The sequence below is a fragment of the Diadema setosum genome, chromosome 22 (assembly GCF_964275005.1).
Source record: "Diadema setosum chromosome 22, eeDiaSeto1, whole genome shotgun sequence".
Taxonomy (NCBI): Eukaryota; Metazoa; Echinodermata; class Echinoidea; order Diadematoida; family Diadematidae; genus Diadema; species Diadema setosum.
This window is the reverse complement of record NC_092706.1, coordinates 8,653,256-8,676,142: the sequence shown is the minus strand read 5'-3', so window position 1 is coordinate 8,676,142 and position 22,887 is coordinate 8,653,256. Positions and strand designations below refer to the sequence as shown.

At 36.8% G+C, this 22,887-nt stretch overlaps 2 protein-coding genes across 2 annotated transcripts; both read right to left on the bottom strand.

Annotated features, from left to right (window-relative positions):
- Nucleotides 1-348: 348 nt before the first annotated feature.
- On the bottom strand, nt 349-1,401 carry LOC140245605 (nociceptin receptor-like). The gene has a single exon (XM_072325169.1). It carries the CDS (start codon nt 1,399-1,401, stop codon nt 349-351), a length of 1,053 nt encoding a protein of 350 aa, XP_072181270.1.
- A 6,816-nt stretch (nt 1,402-8,217) lies between these two features.
- LOC140245604 (allatostatin-A receptor-like) lies at nt 8,218-9,306 on the bottom strand. Its single transcript, XM_072325168.1, has one exon. It carries the CDS (start codon nt 9,304-9,306, stop codon nt 8,218-8,220), a length of 1,089 nt encoding a protein of 362 aa, XP_072181269.1.
- Nucleotides 9,307-22,887: the final 13,581 nt, after the last annotated feature.

Genomic DNA, 22,887 nt, shown 5'->3' with positions numbered 1-22,887 from the left:
CTGTTTTTTTGTCCCATTCATCGCACAGCCAGCACGGTTTGGTAAAGATTAAGCGCTTGAATAGACACTGTACTTCAGAGCCTCTTTTCTCAGTTCACACTTTTCCTGGGTTTGTGTTTTCTTTCCAATATTTAGATAGGTTAGGAGAGTCCATTTGATTTGAGTTATACATCATTTTAAAGCTTAAAGTCTGCTCTTTTAGAATATGGTCTTAACTAAAAATTCATGTCTGCCAACTTTTTGTTTGTTTTGAAGTGCAGTGTCACATTTAAAAACGATCAGATTTGTATTTTCAACTGAAAAGTTATATTGATAGGCGAGACCTAGAGGATTGTGTTCCGGAGAGAGCTAGGCTGGGGTTTTCTCGGGAACGATTTCTTCAAATATCGGCGAGCTGCTTGAGGTAACGCCTTTGAAGAAATCTTTAACAGCTCTCCGAAACTGTTGGTGACGAAAAGTGTAAAGGATGGGGTTAGCACAAGAGTTGCAAAAGGCAAGAACGACTAGGATGCGATGGAGAGGACTTGCAAAATGGGAGCGGGGCACTAGGCCGAGGTTGAAGGAGAGAAAAGCGATCTGGTCAGGGGCCCAACAAACTATATACACCAGCACAACCAGGAGCAGAAGCTGGAGAACGCGGGCTCGTGCGACGTCGTGGAAAGACGCCGTGGATTGCGCCGTTTCCTGTGACTTGAAACGGACAGCTTCCCGTCGAAGGACGCGAACGATAGTAATCTGTGTGAAGAGCATGATGATTGTGGGAATAGCGAGTCGAATGATGAAGGTGAAAAAGCCATAAGCGACCTGGAGCTTCGGAAACGGTAGATGAAATATGCATTTTCCTGGGATAACGTCTGCGTTGTTGATCAAAAGTATCGGGATCATGAGAACGGAGGCACCTAGCCATATCATAGCGACAACCGCAATGACAAGTTTACGACTGACGAAACGCTTAAAATGCAATGGATACACGACAGCAAAGTAGCGATCAATCGATATGGCCGATAGAATGTATATGGACGCTGTCACCGACGTCCACATCAAGTAGTTCCCTTTGAAGACCTTGCAGAATAGAGTTCCAAACCATGTGTATGGGATGGTGTTTAGTTCGGGATAGGGAACCAGGAACAGCGACGTCAGTAGGTCTGCACATGCCAGGTGACCTACCAGAATATCAGTAGATCTACTCTTCGAACGGCGGGAAAATATGACGACAATCACGAGGAGGTTGCCCATGATTCCGAGAATGGCGGTTACCAGCTCGCCAATGATATACCACGACCACGGCAAGGGGTACCAGGACCAAGTCATTGTTTGCTCGCCGGGTTCTGTCACTCCTAAGTCAGTTGTGTACATTTCCCTTTGATTCTCCCAATATGAACTGTTGAGCTCGGTATTCATCTTGCCCTTAACGCCTTCAGTAGATGTAACGCAGCTACCCCCCAAAAAATAGTGTATTGTCCAAGCTGCAAGAAATATGAGATGAATCACGAATAACATTAGTGAGTGCACATAATTTTCAGATGTTCCATCTCTTTTAAAAGAGACGAAAGGTATTCAGGCTGAAACACGGGGGAAAAGCAATCCGTATATTAGCATTGTTCTAAGTTAGAAATACAATTCTCGATTTTTAATTATCAAAGTCTTATTGAGTTGACACAGCTATACTGTCCATTTCGCAAGTAGGTTAACTGTTTATTATTATTTAGGTCTGATCATTCTAAAACTGTACCTTCTTCTTTCCTCTTTCCCTCTTTCTTCTCAGCGCTTAGAGCTGTTTTTATCTGATAAGAGCTTTGTAAATATTGTGAATCTACATTGTAATTGATTTATCAAAATGTGTTTATTCCAGCAGTTTTTCAACCTTTCTCTGACTTATTTTGAGTAGAAAAAAAAAAAGTTTCAACAAATTATCTAAGAGTACAGATTTTAAGTTCTAGCTCTAATTTTCCTTCTGGCATATATGAAATATTTATGAGAATCATTTTTTTTAACCAGAAATAACTCATTTTGATATTGTTTTCTTGTGGAATTGAAGTGTTTGTTCGCAAAAACCGATAAGTCCATTTTTGAAGATTTTGAAGTACGGTCGCTGTGATAAAGTACAAAATAATACCTTCTAGATGATATATTGGTCACTACATATAAAGGTACATTTTTGAAGTTATGGTCAAAAGAAGCAAAAATTTTCTTATTATTCTCTTTATTTTTCTTGACCTTTAATCGCAAATATCTCCATTTGGCAAATATGGACTTATCGGTTTCTGCAAACAAACTCTTCAATTGTAATATCACGGTAGCTGTGAAAAATACTAAAATTTAAAGGTAGGCCTGTTACCGATTTGTACGACAGTTTATAAAAACTCTGTGATCTCGTAAAGGGACAGTGCAAAAAAGTAAAATAAAGTAACGTAAATAACTTTGGGGATGTAATGTTGAAGTAAAACAACACAGAAAAATTTAAGGCTGGATTCTGAGAGAGGACAGTTCATGTGCTATGTCTTATGAAATATTACGTGGCATCGCAATAATGATCACATTACTTTGGCGATGCAAGGGAATCATAGTGATATGTGGTTTGTAAATTCAAAGTAATCGGTTTTAAATCAGAATTTACATTACCATTACCTCATGCAGTTAAAATGAGGATCCTAAACATTATTTTGTTATCCAATCAAAAAAAATGAAATAAGTAAAACGTACCTTGGTTTTTCAATTGGATCTCTTAATTATTAGGAAACGTGAATGAACTAGAACTTCAAACTTACCCGTCTGTGATAACTCCTGTTTGCATAGAAGAAAACTCTTCCAAAGAGTGCAAAGATGGTGCGACGGGACCATGCGACGTTTCGACGAGATGTATATCACCGTGAGTAGTTGCCCCACTACTTATAGTCAGGAAGCAAGGAATCATAAAACAGCACTATTGTTTCATACCTAAACAAGACAAGATATTGGGGTGGGAGGGTGGCAGACGAGTACTTATACTTGCCCGACAAATGTTCGTTTCTTTTTATCAGAATAAAAAGAATTGATTTTTCCAACATATTTTATGCTTTAAACTCTCGATCCGACGTCTTATTCTGATGTCTTTTTTGTAGTTTCGTGTTTTTTTATTTGTTTGCTTTCCTGTTTTTTTTTCAAATTTTATTTTAATTTCTACAGTTCGCCCATTCCATTCCTTGTGCTTTGAGGTAATTGGCCAGTTAAGAAGAGAAAGAAAGGACCTGCGCTCTGAAGGCCATTTAAACTTCCTGCTATACTTTCCAACACAATGCACCTTTTTTATACTAATCGATATTTCCTGGTGGAAAATCGCAGACTCATAACAGAATGGATTTCCTTTACAAATCAATGTAAAATGCACTTCAGCGCTACGGCTGCTAATGCTACATGTGGATTTTTCCAATATCACAGAAGAAAAAGACTCCTTGTTAGGGGGAGGGGGAGAATGGATCAATCATCATTCCTTCGTAATCGTTTATCTTTACGTCCTTACTCCCTCCTCTTTCTAGTATTTAGATTAGGTTAGGTCTGGAGAGTCCATTTGAATTGAGTTATACATCATTTTAAAGCTTAGAGTCTGCTATTTAAGAATCTGCTCTCAACTTAAAATCCATATTTGGCGACTTTTTGTTGGTTTTGTGATGCAGGGTCACAGCCATTATTTTGGCCACAATGACAGCTAAGGGGCTAAAAGAAGTACATTAAACGACGTCCAAAGTTGGGCAACGTAATTTTTATGTAGGTTCTTATATACATACATACATGCCAAAAGCCCGATAGACAACTTTACGATAATGTATACGAAGAATTGCTCTTTCAGAAAATATCAATACTAATGATTGACTTAAGTAAGCTATGCTTACAATGGCGGCCCTCTGCATTATCGCCCCATAATTTATAATTGTTGTAATCCCCGCTGCATAGACATGCATACTGTATATTGTATCATTAATTACCTTTTATATCTTTGTTTACGCAAGTCAAACGACTCTGTTTTGAATCTATTTTGTATATTTTCCACATATTCATGATCATGTGCCTTATGTATATTGATTTGCTGATTGATCTGTTGATTTGCAGAAAATAAAGTATCTATTAAACAAACAAAACAAACAAAGTTGAACCATTTAACCTATTTCAAGTTCTCACGCAGAAGGGGATGTGCGACTTTCTGTTGGTTTTGTAACGCACGGTGACAATAATACAATGGAAAGTTTAATACAGTGGACATCCATTGTGACGGTTAACATGGAATTTTGTTGGAACAAAGTGAGAAGTAAGAATTTAGGTCCCAAAATTAATATCATTATCAATATCTTTACATACCTTATTTGTTCGCCAGTGATGAACTTTCGATATAATGAAAGAAATCTGCCTGTCTGTAGAATTTTCTTTACAACCGGAGTCGACTTTTCTCATAGAAGTGGTCCTACAGGCAATTGCGAAATATTTGTAAAATGGCAGAGCAACCCCTCGTGAAGGCGGTAGTTGAACCTGGGCCTTTGTTGGTTTGTTTGTTTGTTTGTTTGTTTGTTTTTGGATGAACCATATCTAAATTACTCTAACACTAATAAAGAAATCTCAATTTTAACACTTTCATTTAAGAACAAACACAACCCAACAACACTTAGCTGATTAAAGCTTCACACATTTTTCTTACTGGGATTGATAGTTCTACCCATTATTGAAAAAAAAAAAATCTGACAAAATTTGCATTTTATAGTAGCACAATTGTTTGTTTTTAAAGTTGCACTAAGAGTGTTCATACGAACATCATATCAGGTAAGCTGAGCAAAAAACAAACAAACAAACAAACAAAAACATGATGTACAATACTTTTACACAGAAACAGGAATTCGAACATTATGTTTGTTTGTTTTTTAACGCACATCTGTCTTGGGCACAAATATCCCTACGGTCAGGAGCTCAACTTACACCAAACCCTCCTTTACATGAACATAAATATGTCATTTTAAAAAAAAAAAAGTGAGTCTGAAATTTCCAGAAACAGAAAAGAAACACCCTTCTTTTTAGATTTCTGAAAGATTATACAATTAATCTATGCAGTTAAGACATACGAGATTACTGATTATTTCCCCAGAAATGAGCTAGAGAAACAAAAACGGCATTGTGTCTGTGTTTCTTTATATTAATAGTTTCCAGTTTCAGTCACAGCTAAGCGTTGCCTTCTCTGTATATGTGACAGTACATGATTTGATATTTTTTTTTCAATTTTGATTATGTTGGTTTGATTTGGTTTGATTTGATTTGATGTGTTTCGATTTGGTTTGATTTGATTTGATTTGATTTGATTTATTGGGTTCTGATTTATAATTGCACGTGGGCACACATTGTAGGTGGCTTTTTATACATAAGTTGCGCACAAAATGATTTGACAAAATGATTTTGCTCCCATTGAATTTACAAAGTGAAACAAAGGTTAATGAGCGATACAATGAGTAAAACATGAGGGCTGCATCTTAAAGGGATCGTACAGTTTCGGTTGAGACCTAACTTCTGGTTTCTAACATCTTTTTTTTTTTTAATAATGAGAAACATCTTATGGAATATCAAAAAGCATGTAATTTTAAGAGAAATTCAGCATTGATTTGATGAAACTGGTTTTGAAATGGCTGAGATATCCAAAAAAAGAGTGATCCTAATATAAGGTGGGACCCATCTTTTATTACGATCTCTTTGGTTTACTTTGTTTTGGGGTGCATTAGCCATTCCAAAACCAATTCTCATCATATAAACTTTGAATTCCTCTTAGTATGGTATCCTCTGTACTAGTTCATAAGTGGTTGCTTGGTATCACCCCAAAAGTTAAAAGCCCTATCCTCATCTCCACCAATACTATACCATCCCTTTAAGGGTAGGTTGATTTCCTTGCAGCCCTTATTGATGCATGTCAAATGAAAGTACTTATTTGCGAGCCTTTGAAAATCGCTTGGGAATTGGTGGGTCAACTGAACCATGGCTTCAACTAAATCTTCCCTTCTCCAACAAGAAAAGTTTACTTCCATCTGAAAATCTAAATTGATTTTCGTCAGAAGTTCATGCTTTTGAGATTCCTCCCTTTGAAACATTGAACATGGGGAGCTAGCCTGAATCCAACCAAATTAAGGGCAGCTTCCCGGAATTGAGGGTTGGGCAGGGTGTATACTAGTATACGATTACAATATGAATGGGTTACAGGATACAATGGCCGTAAAAGCATCTGATGATACCAACTGAATAGGTATGACGAGGGGATATTAAACCCCGAAAAAAAGAACAATCGAAGGTAATCTGGCTCTGTGACCAGCAGACGATAAAGATGGGAACCATCCTTGAGTTTGGTGACTAGACCCCTGGCGACTTTGTGAAATGACACTACCATCGAATTCGATATTTCCGTCGACGTAAAGCGAAAGGCCTCGCGGTGGAGTGCCTTCGCAATGGAGAGTGGGGAAGAGGCATGGCGAGGGGTCGTGTGAGCGAGTCGGGCAACGGTCACGAAATTTCCGCAGGCAGTTTAAATGTCCTTTGGAATTGACTGAAAATATCACTGCGTTTACTATACAATTAGTCACAGAATTAGGAATGACTACAAATGCTGAGCGGGACCAAGCAAAGACAACGGCATGCACAGGTCTACGATTGACGAACTGTTTATAAGTACATGAGGTAAAATAGCGAAAAAGTGATCAAAGGAAACGGCTCGGAGTTCGTATATGTACGACATTATTGAAGTTCACATCAAATGGTCCCCCAAAAGGCTGCTCCGGTCAGCGTTTTTTGGAATAGACAAGACTCGGGGGAAACGGATTAAAAGGATTACAGTGAAGAAATTAACTATGTTCAATAGATTTGTCATTAAAATATCTGTTGACCGACATTTCACTCGCCAAGCAAAAACAACGATGATACCAAAAAACGTATTGACTCTCTTTTAAAGCAAAATGATAAAACATGAATAAAAGATGTCTTATTAAACAGCTGATGCACGGCTATTTTCATTTTGAGGGGTTTTATGTTCCTTTTGGGGGCTTTTAGAATAATTGTAGTGTTTTTCTAAGCATATGCCATCTGTTGCAATTAATTGAAACATTTCCCTATATCGACGTAAATCACTTGCATCAGTTGCATTAAAACAATGACGGGAAGAATTCCATCAATTTGAATATCTCTTTAAGTGCCACGTTCGCACGTCCGACTCAGTCGACGGCGTGCCAACTTCGCATATTCTGCTCAACACACAAAGCCGCCAAAACCGATCGATAAATTGCTAATCCCGTGGAACAATGAAACCGTTTCTCGCGCTTTTGTTCCTCTTACATACAGCTTGCATTCTATGTGGTGATTGACTATCAAGCGGTGTTCCCGACTAGATTTGCGTGTACATTGTAAGTTTCTGTCACGGTTTTATTGCAAAAGTCATGCCTTTAAAGTAGTGTAGCAACTGGTCATTTAAAAGACAAATTGAAAATAGATTTGTCATTCAATTCATATCGAAGCAGTGTTTGGCATTCCTCTTTAACGTTGCTTACTATTATGTAAACCTTAACAGAAATTTGTAGAAGTTACAAATTGGAAAAGCAGAATTCATTCCCAAAGCATGACTACCTTCGTGTCTCAGAATAACGTGGCACACAGGGGGTTTCCACCATGGCACATAAAGAGATATATGATATGATCATGCATTTGGTATAATTGAACCCCTTGTTCAGTGTTGCTAATGCACTTTTTCGCACACATCATGTTTTACTGGCTAAAATGCTTCTGCGCTCTTTTACAAACACCACACTCCTCATGAAAATTCGCCCAGAAGAAGCCGATTCCAAGCCGGCCCAAAGTCGCTACTACTCAAACTTCGTCTTCTTGTCGGATTTAGAGTACACGCTGGTCTTCGGCGCATGAAAGATAGGGCAGAAGATTTTTTTTTTTCTTTTATTCATTCCGTTTGATGAAATAATACGAATCTGAAAATGTACTGGCTGATTTGTCCTCGTATCTTATTATTAAAATCATTTAATATAATTGTATCGGATATTACAAGACATTAATCGCTTTTGAAATCATGAACTTTCAAAGTTTCTTTGAAAAAGTGGTAATGCTCAGAAATGACCTCTGTTACTATAAATGATTGCTAATTATTATGAATTTGTATGTACAGAAAAAAAAAAATGGGTTCCTAAGACTTAGAGTGATTTTATTTTCAGTTTGATTTCAATAGTTTTGGTGTTTTGCGACACCTTGTGGTGTTGTAATCCGAGAGTTTTCGGAAACGAATTCTTCAAATATCGGCGATCTACTTGCGGTAACTCCTTTGAACAAATCTTTGGCAGCCCCACGGAATTTTTTGTGACGAAAAGTGTAAATGATCGGATTAGCGCAAGAGTTGCAAAAGGCGAGAACGATTAGGATGCGATGGAGAGGACTGGCGAAGTGGGAGTCTGGCACTAGTCCGAGGTTGAAAGAGAGAAAAGCTAGCTGGTCTGGGGCCCAGCAAACTATATACACCACCACGACCAGGAGCAGAAGTTCAAGAACGCGGGCTCGTGCGACGTCGTGGAAAGAGGACGGTAGCGACTGCGCCGTCTTCTGTGATTTGAAACGAGCAGCTTCCCGTCGGAGGACGCGAGCGATAGTAACCTGGGTGAACAGCATGATGATTGTGGGAATGGCGAGTCGGATGATGAAAGTGAACAAGCCGAAGGCGACCTGGAGCTTCGGAAATGGTAGATGAAATATGCATTTTCCCGGGTTAACGTCTGCGTTGTTGATTAAAATTATCGGGATCATGAGAACGGAGGCACCGATCCAAATCATAGCGACAACCGCAATGACGAATCTGCGACTAATAAAACGCTTAAAATGCAATGGATACACGACAGCAAAGTACCGATCAATCGATATGGCCGATAGGATGTATATTGACGCAGTCACAGACGTCCACATCAAGTAGTTCCCTTTGAAGACCTTGCAGAATAGGGCTCCAAACCATGTGTATGGGATGGTGTTTAGTTCGGGATAGGGAACCAGGAACAGCGATGTCAGTAGGTCTGCACATGCCAGGTGCCCTACCAGAATATCGGTAGATCTACTCTTCGAACGTCGACAGAATATGACAACAATCACGAGGAGGTTGCCCATGATTCCGAGAATGGCGGTTACCAGCTCGCCAATGATGTACCACGACCACTGCATGGGATGCCAGGACCAAGTCATTGTTTGTTCGAGTTCTGTCACTTCAAAATCAGTTGTGTACATCTCCCGTTGATTCTCCTGTTGTGAACTGTTGAGCTCGGTATTCATCTTGATGTTAACGCCTTTTGTAGATGTAACGCAGCTACCTCAAAACAAAAATAGTGTATTGTCCAAGCTGCAAGAAATATGAGATGAATCACGAATGAAACTATATAGTGCACATAATTTCCAAACGTTCCAATCCCATTTAAAAGAGGCAACATGTATTCAGGTTGAAGAGAATGATACACGTGCAATAACGAGCCGTGTAGCAGGTGTGTTACGCTCTTCCGGGATATAAAATGTATGTTTAACATCAATGCATTCAACTATTGATAGAATTATTCTTGTCAGATTTATCAAAATATTTTTATTTGACACAGCTAACCTAGTCAATTCGAAAGTAGGTTAACTGTTGACTGTTTATATTTTTTAAGTATGATCACTCTAAAACTGTACCTTCTTTTTTTTCTTCTCTCTTTCTTTCTCTTCAGTTTATAAGGATGTTTCTATGTGATAAGCGCTTTATAAATATTGTGAATTATTATTATTAAGAAAGCAAGTTGAGAATCAAAGCATGTTAAATGAATTGATGCATATTACTACGATATTTTAATCTTCATCGCCTCGACTTCGTCTACACTGTAATGAATTCTCAAAATTATTATTATATTTAGCAGTTGCATTTTTCAACCTGTCTCTGAAGTATTTTCGGGAAAAAAAAATGTTTGAACAAATCATTTACAAGTAATAATTCTAAGTTCCAGAAAATTCTTCAATATCGAAATCAGAAAACTTCATATTTATATTTTTTGGCAATATTATATGGCTTTTCTTGTGGCAATTTTGATATTGTTTTCTTTGCAACTGTAATATCATGGCAGTTATGAAAGATACTAGATTTTACAGATAGGCCTAATGCCGAGTTTAGCAACGGTTTATACAAAATCTATCTCGTGATCTCGTCAAGGGGCCGTGCGGAAACAAAAATAACGTCAACTTCGAAAATGTCATGTTAAAGTAAAACAACAAAGAAAAGTTTAGAGCTGGGTTCTTAGAGAAAATAGTTCAGGTTCAGTTCTTTTTAATGTTACGCGGCGTTGCGATAATGATCATAAATATGTTTTGATCAAGCATTTAGGATCTGAGTCAAAATGACGTGCCGTTCCTAAATTTAATCTAATCAGTTTTGAATCAGAATTCACATTAGCTCCAGCTGTTAAAATGAGGTTCGTTAAAATTTGTTATCAAAATAAAAAAAAGATAAATAAGTACAACGTAGAATGGGTTCCTGATTGGCTCTAATATGATACGAAACGTGAATGAACTAGACTTCAAACTTACCCCTCTGTAATAATCTCCTATCCGCATAAGAGAATTATTAAAACCCTTCCGAAGAGGGCAATATGGTAAGACGGGACCGTGCGACGTTTCAACGAGATGTATATCACCGTACGTGGTACGCACTACTTATAGTCATGTAAGCAAGGAATCGTAACACAGCAATATTATGTCATACCGAAACAAAACAAGATTTGGGGGTGGGAGAGTGGCAGACGAGTACTTTTTCTTGCTTGGCAAATTCTCCTTGATTGTTATCGGAATTAAAGAGTCGATTTTTAAACATATGTCATGCTTTAAACTCTCGATTAGAAGTATTATTTTTTATGTTGTTTTTTTTTTTGTAGTTTCTGTTTATTTGCTTACTCGGTTGCTTTCTTGTTTTTGCTTTTTTGGGCTCGCCCCTTCTATTGCATGTGCTTTGAGGTGATTGGCCATTTCAGTAGCGAAAGAAAGGACGTGCGCTCTGAAGGCCACTTAAACTTCCTAGTACTTTACAGCACAGCGCACATTTTGATACTAATCGATATTACCTGGTGGAAAATCGCAAACTCAAAACAGATGATTGATTTTCTTACAAGTCACGATACGATGCACTTTCCGTCATCAGTTGCTAATGTGCGCTCTTTTCAAATAACACCGGACAGAACATGCCACAGAACATACCACAGAATTGTTTTCTTTCTTTTTTTTCTCCTACTCATTCTGAATAAGATCGTATGCTTTTATCATGAATACGAAGTGAAAAAAAAAATAGAAGTAGCCTCGGATTTGAGCCCAGTAAGCTGAAGGCAGTTCATGGCAGTGCTACAATGATGTTCGAACAAAATTTTGATCACCAATGTCTTTACTCGCTTTCATTCTCTCTAGGTCTTCAATAGACTAAAGCATCAAAGGTAAATTATAAGAATGAACAAAACTTAAAAAAAGAAACTTTATAACTAAACTCTAGCCACAACAAATGTTCTTCATTCTGTTATGATTCTTACAAAAATGTATGTAATTGTGTTATTGACATGGTCAAGTAGGCTGCAGGGTAAGTTGCTGACCAAGGTCCCTACATGACAATACATTCGTAATGCTCTCTGCGCGATATGGAATGCATAACACTCCATAATTGTGCATCACAAAACCAACAAAAAGGCGCATGCACTGATTTTGTGTGAAGACTGAATATAGGTCACATGGGTCAACCTAGTCAACGTAGTGAGTTTTTCATATTTTCTGAGAGAGCATGTCTTCCTTTACATTATGCTATAGTTTGGTATCATAAAGCGATTACAACATTTTTAACAGTTTTTCTCTAACACTTCTTTCGTAGAATAGTTCGATTAGGTGTGTCTCATAGGTCCCCTTTTCATTTCTTAAAACCCTGTGCACAGTCTTCATTTTCAACTTTAGTAAAAAGATGACGCTATACTGCTTTGAAAGTTGGCATTTATCATGGACAAAATGTGTAAGGCACACTCGATTTCAATTTAATCTAAAAATCTCTTAGTTGTTGCTGCTCCGGAGATTTATGTCCTGTTGTTGTTGTTGTTGTTGTTGTTGTTGTTGTTGTTGTTGTTGTTGTTGTTGTTGTTGTTGTTGTTGTTGTTGTTGTTGTTGTTGTCTTATTCATCACACAGCTAGCACAGCTTGGTAAAGATTATGCGCTTGAAGAGACCACGCACTTATGAGATTTTTTTTTTCTCAATTCACACTTTTCAGGAGTGTGTGCTTTCTTTCCAGTATTTAGATGAGATATTTAGATTGAGAGTCCATTTGAATTGAGTTATACATCATTTTAAAACTTAAAGTCTGTTATTTTAGCATCTGCTCTCAACTAAAAATCCATGTCTGGCGACTTTTACTGGTTTTGTGATGCAGGGTCTCATATAGTATACGCTGAAATTAGGCATGCTCAATTAACACATTCTGTCCACGATTACTGCCAATTTTCAAGGCGGTAGGACTATCTTTTCAAAAGTTATTAGAGTTGAAAGTGAAGGGTGTGCTAAGGATTTCAAAGAAATGAAAATGGAGCTCTAAAGACGTACCTGATCACACTACTCTACAAAAGAGAGGTTATAGAAAAACTGCTGAAAACACACTTTCCAATTCATTTTATGACCCCAAACTTAAGAATAATGTAGACAAAGACTAGCTCTTTCAGAAAATATAAAAAGTTCAAGATTGACTTTGTTGACCAGTTTCACCTTTTTGGAGTCCTCACCTAAAATTAAGGGGTGCGACGTTTTGTTTGTTTTGTCATGCACGGTCACGGTCATATTTCAACAAACAAGTTTCACAAGTTTTTTTTTTTTTTTTTTTTTTTTTTTTTCGTTGGAGTCGGTTGGTGTCATACTCTCTTATATACTTCCTCTTCTACTTAATAACTTGATATACAACGAAGAATCGAAAACAAAGGCATAAATACAGGCGGATGAAAAAGAAAAACGTTTTATAATGCCTTCAATAACATCAGGGCCCTGTTTCATAAAGCTGTTCTTAGGCTAAGAACATCTGGTGATTAGTTCTTGTGCTGAATTATTGAAATTCTGATAAGTATAGCACATCAGAACATGTTCCAGTCGTTCTTAAGTCGTTCGCAACTTTAAGAACAACTTTATAGAGGACGTACAATCATGGTCAATGGGGACATCAGGTATACATATCTTAACCTTCTTGATGATTTAAATTGGCACCTTGACCGGCACAATTTATGATGTTAAAGACCTCGCAAAAAATTACGTTGCTCCACATTTGACGTCGGTAGATATACTCCTTTTCCCCCTTAGCTGTCATTGTTGGCAAAATATTGTGAGTATGAATATTACTATAAAAGCACTTATTGCAAACGTGAAGGAAACATTTTGGAGTATACTTATTATTGAACATATTTATATATACATAAAATATGCACACATATATACAGACATCAATATAAACATGTATATGTATATATATATATATATATATATAATAGATAGAAGTATTGGAAGAGTTTGTTTGCAAAAACCGATAAGTCCATATTTGCCAAATGGAGATATTTGCGATTAAAGGTCAAGAAAAATAAAGAGAATAATAAGAAAATCTTTGATTCTTTTGACCATAACTTCAAAAATATACCTTTATATGTAGTGACCAATATGTCATTTAAAAGGTATTACTTTGTACTTTATGCCAGCGATTGTACTTCAAAATTTTCAAAAATGGACTTATCGGTTTTTGCAAACAAACCTTTCACTTGTATGTATATATATATATATATATATATATATATATATATATATATATGACCGTGCAGTTCACACTTTTCCGCAGTGTGTATTTCCTTTCCAATATTTAGATAGGTTAGGGGAGTGCATTAAAATTGAGTTATACATCATTTTAAAGCTCAGAGTCTGCTCTTTCAGAATCTGCCCTTAACTAAAAATCCATGTCTTGCGACTTTTTGTTGGTTTTGTGATGCAGGGTCACACACACACACACATACACACACACACATATATGATTATATATATATATATATATATATATATATATATATATATATACAGTACATTTATGTGGTCCTGCATCACAAAACCACCGAGAAGTCGCCAAATATTGATTTTTCTAATTATTAAAGCACAGAATAGGATTTATGTGACCATGCATCGCAAAACGAACAAAAACTCGCACCCCTTGATTTTACGTGAGGACTAAAAAACGGTGAAATGGGTCAACCAAGGCAGTCTTGAGTTTTTCTTTTTTTCTGAAAGAGCTATCCTTCTTCTACATTATTGTTTTATAGTTTGGGATCATAACATGAATGGGAAAGTGTGTTTTCAGCATTTTTTTTTCTCCAACCCTTTTTTGGGGGAAAATAGAATGATCAGGTATGTCTCAGAGTCCCCTTGTCATATCTTGAAATCCTTTACACACTCTTCACTTTCAAGTCTAATAACTTTTGAAAGGATAGTTTTACTGCTTGGAAAGTTGGAATTAATCATGGAAATAAGGTGCTGACAGAACATGCCTAATTTCAGCTTAATATGATAATCTCTTCATTGTTGTTGCTCCGGTGGTTTACATCCTGTGTTTTGTCCCTTTCATTGCATGGCTAGCACGGCTTGGTAAAGATTATCACAATCAAAGACGCTTGAATTGTTGAATACACTCTGTACTTCAGAGCCTCTTTTCTCAGTTCACACCTTTCCAGAATGTATGCTTTCTTTTTAGCATTTAGATAGGTTAGGGGAGTGCATCTAAATTGAGTTATACATCATTTTAAAGCTCAGAGTCTGCTCTTTCAGAATCTGCCCTTAACTAAAAATCCACGTCTGGCGACTTTTTGTTGGTTGTGTGATGCAGGGTCACACACATTACAAATTATATATATAAAGACACAGCAGACTCTAAGCTTTAAATTAATGTATAACTCAATTATTATTATCATTATTATTTCATTTGCAGAAAACATACAATACATAATCAATTACAAAACTCCTTTAATAATCGATCAATACAATAAACACAAAATTACCTAAACACTGAATGCACCTGACAGGGCTGCCAGGCATTGGGCAAAGTTAACTAAATAACTGTAGTCCGCGGACCGCCCTAACCTATATCCCTTCCAGGCGCATCCAGCGTTACATATTTATTTGCCACTGATTATCATAATGAAATATTCATAACTGTACCTTTTAAAATCTCTTGCATAAAAACACAAACTACGTAAAAATCCTTGTATATTTCACAATATCAAATCACAATTTACAAACTTACAAGACAGATCCCTTTACTCTCCCAACCCTCCCCTCACACACTCCCCAAGTTAAAAATCCTCTCACAAAAAAAAAAGAAAAAAAAATCAGCCACACTTGTTTGTGTTCATTAGAAATGAGCTTTGTGAATCAGCTCCTAGAAGTAAGCAGAACCAGATAGCACACAATTGATGAAAAAAAAAATCATGCTTGACTTAGGTCCACATCTCCTGATACTTCACTTTAACCCTGATTTATTGTTACATGCTGAATACAGTGAGTAAATAATCAGAAAATAGTCAGCCTATAGTCATCAGCCATATTGTTGCAAAAGTACTTACAGATGTGCAAGAAAATGATTGAATGGGGCTGGAGTAAACTGTGAGGCACAAACAATGAAGATGTTCTTTAGCAATCATCTGTCTGAATCAAGCATAAATGAAAGCCATCCTGTTTCAATCCATGGCACATTTGATTCTCCAATTATCACAATCAAAGACATTTCTCATGGTAGGTCCAACAGAGTTGCACGAAAGAGGAATTTTAGAAGCAAAACAATCTGTCAACTGGGAGAAAATAATTATATTGGTAGTCACAAACGGATTCTATTCAAATATCTCATAAGGGAAGGAATGTACACATTCTGCAAAGGTGTTTTCTGGGAAGATAGCTCCAGAGTTTAGTTTAGTTTATTCTTTTTCAAGTACACGTACTTAATATCAGCAAGCTGTGCTCTATGCAATGAATGAAAGCGAAAACAGGGCGTAAAACGCCAAGACAAGGAAGGGATTATCAAATTATACTGAAATTGTTTAGACAGTATAGGAACATTATTTTTTTTATTTCACTCCGTTTGATTAAATGAGAAGAATCTGAAGATGTACTCTGAGTTGCCTTCTTCAGATGTTATTTTTGATAGAAATTAATATAATTGTATTAATCACTTTCGAGATCATGAACTTTCAAAGTTTCGGTGAGAGAGTGGTAATTGTGAGAAGTAACCGTTGTTATTACGAATTATGATTTTTTTTTGTGTGTGTGTGTCCTGGGGAACGTTTCGGGTTCCCTAGACTAAAAGTGTTTTGATTTTGGAGGATAATTTCACTAGTTTTGGTGTTGTGTGACAGCTGCTGGTGTTGTGTCCCGGTGAGCGCTCGTCCGAGTGTTCTCGGAAACGAATTCTTCAAATATCGGCGATCTACTTGCGGTAACTGCTTTGAACAAATCTTTGGTAGCCCCACGGAATTTTTTGTGACGAAAAGTGTAAATGATCGGGTTGGCGCAAGAGTTGCAAAAGGCGAGGACGATTAAGATGCGATGGAGTGGACTGGTGATGTAGGAGTCGGGCAACAGCCCAAGGTTGAAAGAGAGAAAAGCTAGCTGGTCTGGGGCCCAACAAACTATATACACCACCACCACCAGGAGCAGAAGCTCAAGAACGCGGGCTCGTGCTACGTCGTGGAAAGAGGACGGTAGCGACTGCCCCGTCTTCTGTGATTTGAAACGAGAAGATTCCCGTCGGAGGACGCGAGCGATAGTAACCTGGGTGAACAGCATGATGATTGTGGGAATGGCGAGTCGGATGATGAAAATGAACAAGCCGAAGGCGACCTTGAGCTTCGGAAACGGTAGATGAAATATGCATTTTCCTTGGATAACGTCTGCGTTGTTGATCAAAAGTATCGGGCTATTGAGAACGGAGGCACCGATCCAAATCACGGAGACAAACGCAATGACGAGTCTACGACTGATGAAACGCTTAAAACGCAAGGGATACACGACAGCAAAGTACCGATCAATCGATATGGCCGATAGGATGAATATTCACGCAGTTACCGATGTCCACATCAAGTAATTTCTCTTGATAACCTTGCAGAACAGGGCTCCAAACCATGTGTATGGGATGCATGGAGTTTATTTCAGGATATGGAATTAGGAACAGCGATGTCAATAAATCTGCACATGCCAGGTGACCTACCAGAATATCGGTAGATCTACTCTTCGAACGTCGACAGAACATGACGACAATTACAAGGAGGTTGCCCATGATTCCGAGTACTGCGGTTAGCAGTTCGCCAGTGACATACCATGACCACTGCATGGGATGCCAGGACCAAGTCATTGTTTGTTCGAGTTCTGTCACTTCAAAATCAGTTGTGTACATCTCCCGTTGATTCTCCTATTGTGAACTGTTGAGCTCGATATTTATCTTGCTGTTCACGCCTTTTGAAGGTGCAAGCGCTGCTTCTACCTCAAATAAATATTGTTTTGCCAAGACTGCAAGAAATATGAGATGAATCACGAATAAAAATAGTGAGTGAGTAATTTCCAAACGTTCCAAACTTACTTAAAAAAGACAATTATTTAAGTTGAAGAAAATGATACACGGGGAATAGCAAGCCGTTTTGATACTCTTCTCCTACTTTCCTTAAAATAGAAAATCAATGCTAATCATCAATACATTCAAACAAATAAGATTATACTAGTAGAATTGAATACGATGTTTATATTGTTTTATATCAATTTTTAAAAGCGAACACAGTGATGTTTTTTCGTTTTCGTTTCTTACAACCCAGCATTTCGTAACATTAAATGTAACCCATTGCCATAATTGTTACTGAATACACGAATGCCGAGGAATTGCAGAATGGGGAGATTTGCAATATACTATGGAACATGCCACTTTTTTAAAGTTTGATATTATAACTATCTCCTGTCCAATTTGCAAGTGAGAAAACATGTTAACATTCGACACATATTACTTTATTGAAGCATGTCATTACGATACTTTGATTTTTGAGAGTATGTGATGCGGCATCATGAAAGCCATATGTCGGGAAAATTATTTCTTTTTTTATTTTTTGACAGTTATAAATTCGTCAGGCGCTTAGCTTTAGATTGACCCATTGATAGATTGATTTCCCTACTTCATTGTACAAGAAAAATATTTTTTGAAAATAAAAAGTTAGAAAACTTAAAGGCTGTTGCTGCCAAAGTTGGCTGTACGGCCAGTTTTCTTCCTTTCTCAATATCTGACTTTTTACGGGTATTGTGATGACGCAATACATCATGTTTTATTAAAATTTTACATCGCCTAAACTTCACCTATGTTGCAAATTCATTTTTCAAAGTTTATTTACAACATTTATTTTCTCCTTTTTTTTTCGAACCTGTCTCCGAGGCAGTTTTTGGAGAGAAAATTATTCGTTTACCAAATCATTTACGAGTAGAAAGGAACTAGATATTCCAAGTACTGCCGATTTTAGAGAGGGTTTATATAGCAGCTCGATCCTGTGATTATGTGAAGGGGCAGCGCGAAAACTATAATAATGTCAGCTTCGAGACTTCATTTGGAAGTAAAACAACAGAGGATCATTTGGAGCTGGGTTCTCTGAGAAAATGGTCCATATGCTATGTCTTTTTAATGTTACGTGGCATCGCGATAATTATCATCTATTTTGATCGTGAATTTAGGAAGGGAGTCAAAATGACATGCCGTTTTTAAATTGGCATTAATCGCTTTTGAATCAGAATTCACATTAGCTAGTAGAACGTAGTTTGGGTTCCTGGTTTCCTCTTTTATATCCTGAAATTTGAATGAAATACAACTTCAAGCTTACCCCTCTGTGAAAGTCACCTATCCGCATAGGAGAAAATCTTCCCGAAGAGTACATGGTATGACGGGACCATGCGACGTTTCGACGAGATGTGTATCACCGCGAGTAGTACCCCTCTTCTTATAGTCATGTAAGCAAGGAATCGTAAAACAGCACTATTATGTCATACCTAAACAAAACAATCAGTGTACGTGGGGGGGGGGGGAGGAAAGACGAGACTCTTTTTGTACTTGTTCTTGCTTGACAAATTCTTGTTGATCGTTAACAGAATTATAAACGAGGTCATTTGGAACATACTTCATGGATCTGAGGTCTTGTCTTATTTGTTTTGTAGTTTCTGTTTTTTTTTGTTTTTTTTTTGGGGGGGGGTTTGCTTACTTGTTTTTTGTTTTTTTTTTACATTTTCGTAATTTTATATCTTTCTTACATTTCACCTTTCTATTACAAATGCTTTAAGGTAATTGGCCAGTTCAGTTGTGAAAGAAAGGATGTGCGCTCTGAGGCCACTTAACTTCCTTGTACTGCACAACACATTGCATCTTTTGATACTAATGGATATTTTCTGGCGGAAAATCGCAAACTCATAACAGATGATGGATTTTCTTTACAAATCACAATACAATGCAGTTCACCGCTACGGCTGCTCATGATGCTACATGGTGACTTTTTCCCAAATACCATCCGGAGAAAGAGACTAATGTTTCGGAGGGGGTGGTGATATGAAAAATGAATGTCTGATATCACAAATTCAAAGCCTTGAAGGCCTTAACCGACTCCACAGCGGTCGGTGGTGGAAAGGAGTTCGAAAAAAGAGCGACATGGCGTTACAATATTATATACATATATATATATATATATATATATATATTTATATATATATGTATATATATATATATATATATATATATATATATATATATAGGGTTGTATATATATCACGACACACCCACACACACACACACAGGGAGAGATATCAGAAGAGCGAGGGGTCGTAAAATTGTGTTCTAGTTCTTGGATTTCGATTACTGCCCCCATTTGGTAATTTTTATTCATCTTGTTCTGAAACGGCTAAACTCTTACAATTCTTACTTCCACATTGCATGCAACGAAGTTATAGTGGGTTATGGAGGAACTACACTTTACTTCCTTTTCACAAGTAAGTCCATTTAACTGCTTACAAGATTAAAATGATTGGAATGCCGTGGACGTGTCATTTTGTATGTATTTTGTATGTCTATCGACGTTATTTTTCATTCAATATTTTACACGTTTTGTGTTTTTGTACGCAGATTACTAAATTGTAATTAAGTAATAATTGTAAAATAAATTTGTAATTCAGCAAACACAGAAGTCGAAGAAATTGTTGTTGTTGGAGTCTATTGTTTCCATACTCTCCTATATATTTCCTCTTTAACTTAATAATTTAAATGAAATTAAATGAAATTAATAATTTAATGAAAATCCGATGAAATGAATCAAGATTCAATCCTATATCCTAAATAACAACAAAACACTATATTGGTGCCGGTTAGCATGGATAATTCAATGTTTTGTTAATGACAAACACGAAAAAGAAATCCAAAGCCACAAATACAACACACGGATTGAAAGTTTTATATCTTCCATACCCACAGGACATACAGCCATTGTTCACGGGGACATGACGTGGTAACATGTTATCTTTAAACTTATTGGCATCTTAATTGATAGAGATTAATACATTCAAAACCTTGTAAACTTTACGTTGCATACTTTTGACGTCGTTAGAATCTGTTTCCCCCTAGTTGTCATTGTAACCAATATAATATTATATATATATATATATATATATATATATATATATATATATATATATTTATATAGGTATATACCCCCACCGTGCGCCTCAAGATTGTTCAGAGCACTTGTATTAACATCGCCGTGGGGGGAAAAACAGTAAAGAACAGTAAAAAAAGCAAAACGCGAATTCCGTCTATTTTTTTTTTCATGTAAAAAACACCTTACTTGCTTTTACAGTCACAGTCAGGGCAAATAGTTTCTTCCTATTTATAGCTAACAGTAAATGATTGGATTTTTATTCAATTTCGATTTGATTAATTTAATTAATTGGAACCTGCTTCTTTATTATTATGTTACATATTACATTACACACATTCTTGGTAGCATAATCATATAATACATAAGTTACTAATATACAAAGTTATTTGGTATCGATTGGATTTACAATGTATAACAAAAGTGTATATTAAGCGATGCAATGAATAATACAGGAGGGCTGCTCCTTTAACCCTATCTTAACTTGATCCCCCCCCCCCCCTCGACATTTCGCGCCATGATTCCGCAACGCGCAAAGATTTAGCCGCGTCGTTTCATGACTATTTTTCATTGAAGTCCCCCAAATATTTTGAGACCAAATTTGTGGCGTCCGGGTACACCGTTCTGAAGTTACGTAATGTTTTGCATATGCATGTCAACCCGAAAACAGCTTAAATGCATGATATCGTGTGCAAATCCAATGCAAATGCCAATTTTCTTTTCTTGTTAAATTGATATTTCAACTTTTAATAATTGGAATTAATCAGTCCTAATGTAGATAAGCTTAAAAATGTGCCTGCATCAAATTTTGGCTAAAAACAATGGAAAACAAAAAGTCGAAAAAACAATTAAATACGTAAGAAATCAAAAAAGCAATAAAAAGAAAAAGAAATCGATTTTGATTGTGCTATTCTTTACAAGAAAATTGTTTGATGTGTCTTAAGGAATTCTGACACAAAAATTTAGCAATCCTTCAGTCTTTTTAATGGAGATACAGGTGAAAATATGATTTCATGCATAAATTTGCATAATCAATTCACTAAAAATAGAAAGTCAATACTTTCTAATATGCAGGGCCACATATTTTTCTATTGTATGACCATGTATTCTTATAGATCTTATCTTCAGGCATAATTTCGTGGCGATCGCGCGATCGGCGGCCGAGATCTGAAGGGGGGGGGGGGGTCAAATTGACCCCCCCCCCAAAAAAAAAAAACAAAACAAAACAAAACAAAACAAAACAAAACAAACTTGGTCTCAAATAGCCCAGTTAGGTTAACGCAGCTTGATTTGGTTGCAGCTCTTTTACATGACACACGTAACTAAAATCATTTGCGAACCTTCTACAATCGCTTGGCAAGGGTCGTGGGCCAACTCAGTCATCGCCTCAACTATAAATCCACCAGGTCCTTTCCTCGACAAGAAAAGTTTATTTCCATCGATGTAACCCTATGAAAACTTAAATTTATTTTCGTTCGAATTTCATGCTTTTGAAATTCCTTTTTCTCAAATATTGGCCACGGGGAGCTTGCCCAGATCCAAACAAGTCAAGGGCAGCCGCCTGGAATTGAGGGTGAAGCAGGGTGCATAGGATTATGAGTGAGTTTATACAGATTACAGTTAATGAATAAAATGGCCGTAAGCAGCCGTTGATACTGACTGAATAGGTACTAGGTGTTACAACAATACTATTTCCCACTTTTGATCCTTAAAAATAGTTTGAAAACTATACATCAGATAACACTGTCATTGATATGAGTAATAGCTGAATAGTGTACAATGTAGTTGGAGGTGATTTGAAATATGAGAGCATGAATCAGTTTCATTAAAGTTAAGTTCCAGATTGTGGTCAAATTTGAACTGTCTGTACAAAATTGAACTTTACACAAGAACCAATGATGTGTTCTTGTATGTAAGTGCGTGCTTACAATGACCCTGACCAACAGACATGAATACCACGAAATCCACCTTTTCAGAACTCTGCTGACTAGGCTTCTGGACTCTTGCTCCAAGGCACATGAATGATTTATCAATAATTGATGATAGATTTCCCTGGGCACTGCTAGTCTAAATTCATGGTAACGGGTAAAATGCACATAAAAAAAAAAAAAATGTTTTCATGTGCTTGCAAACACTACATTTTA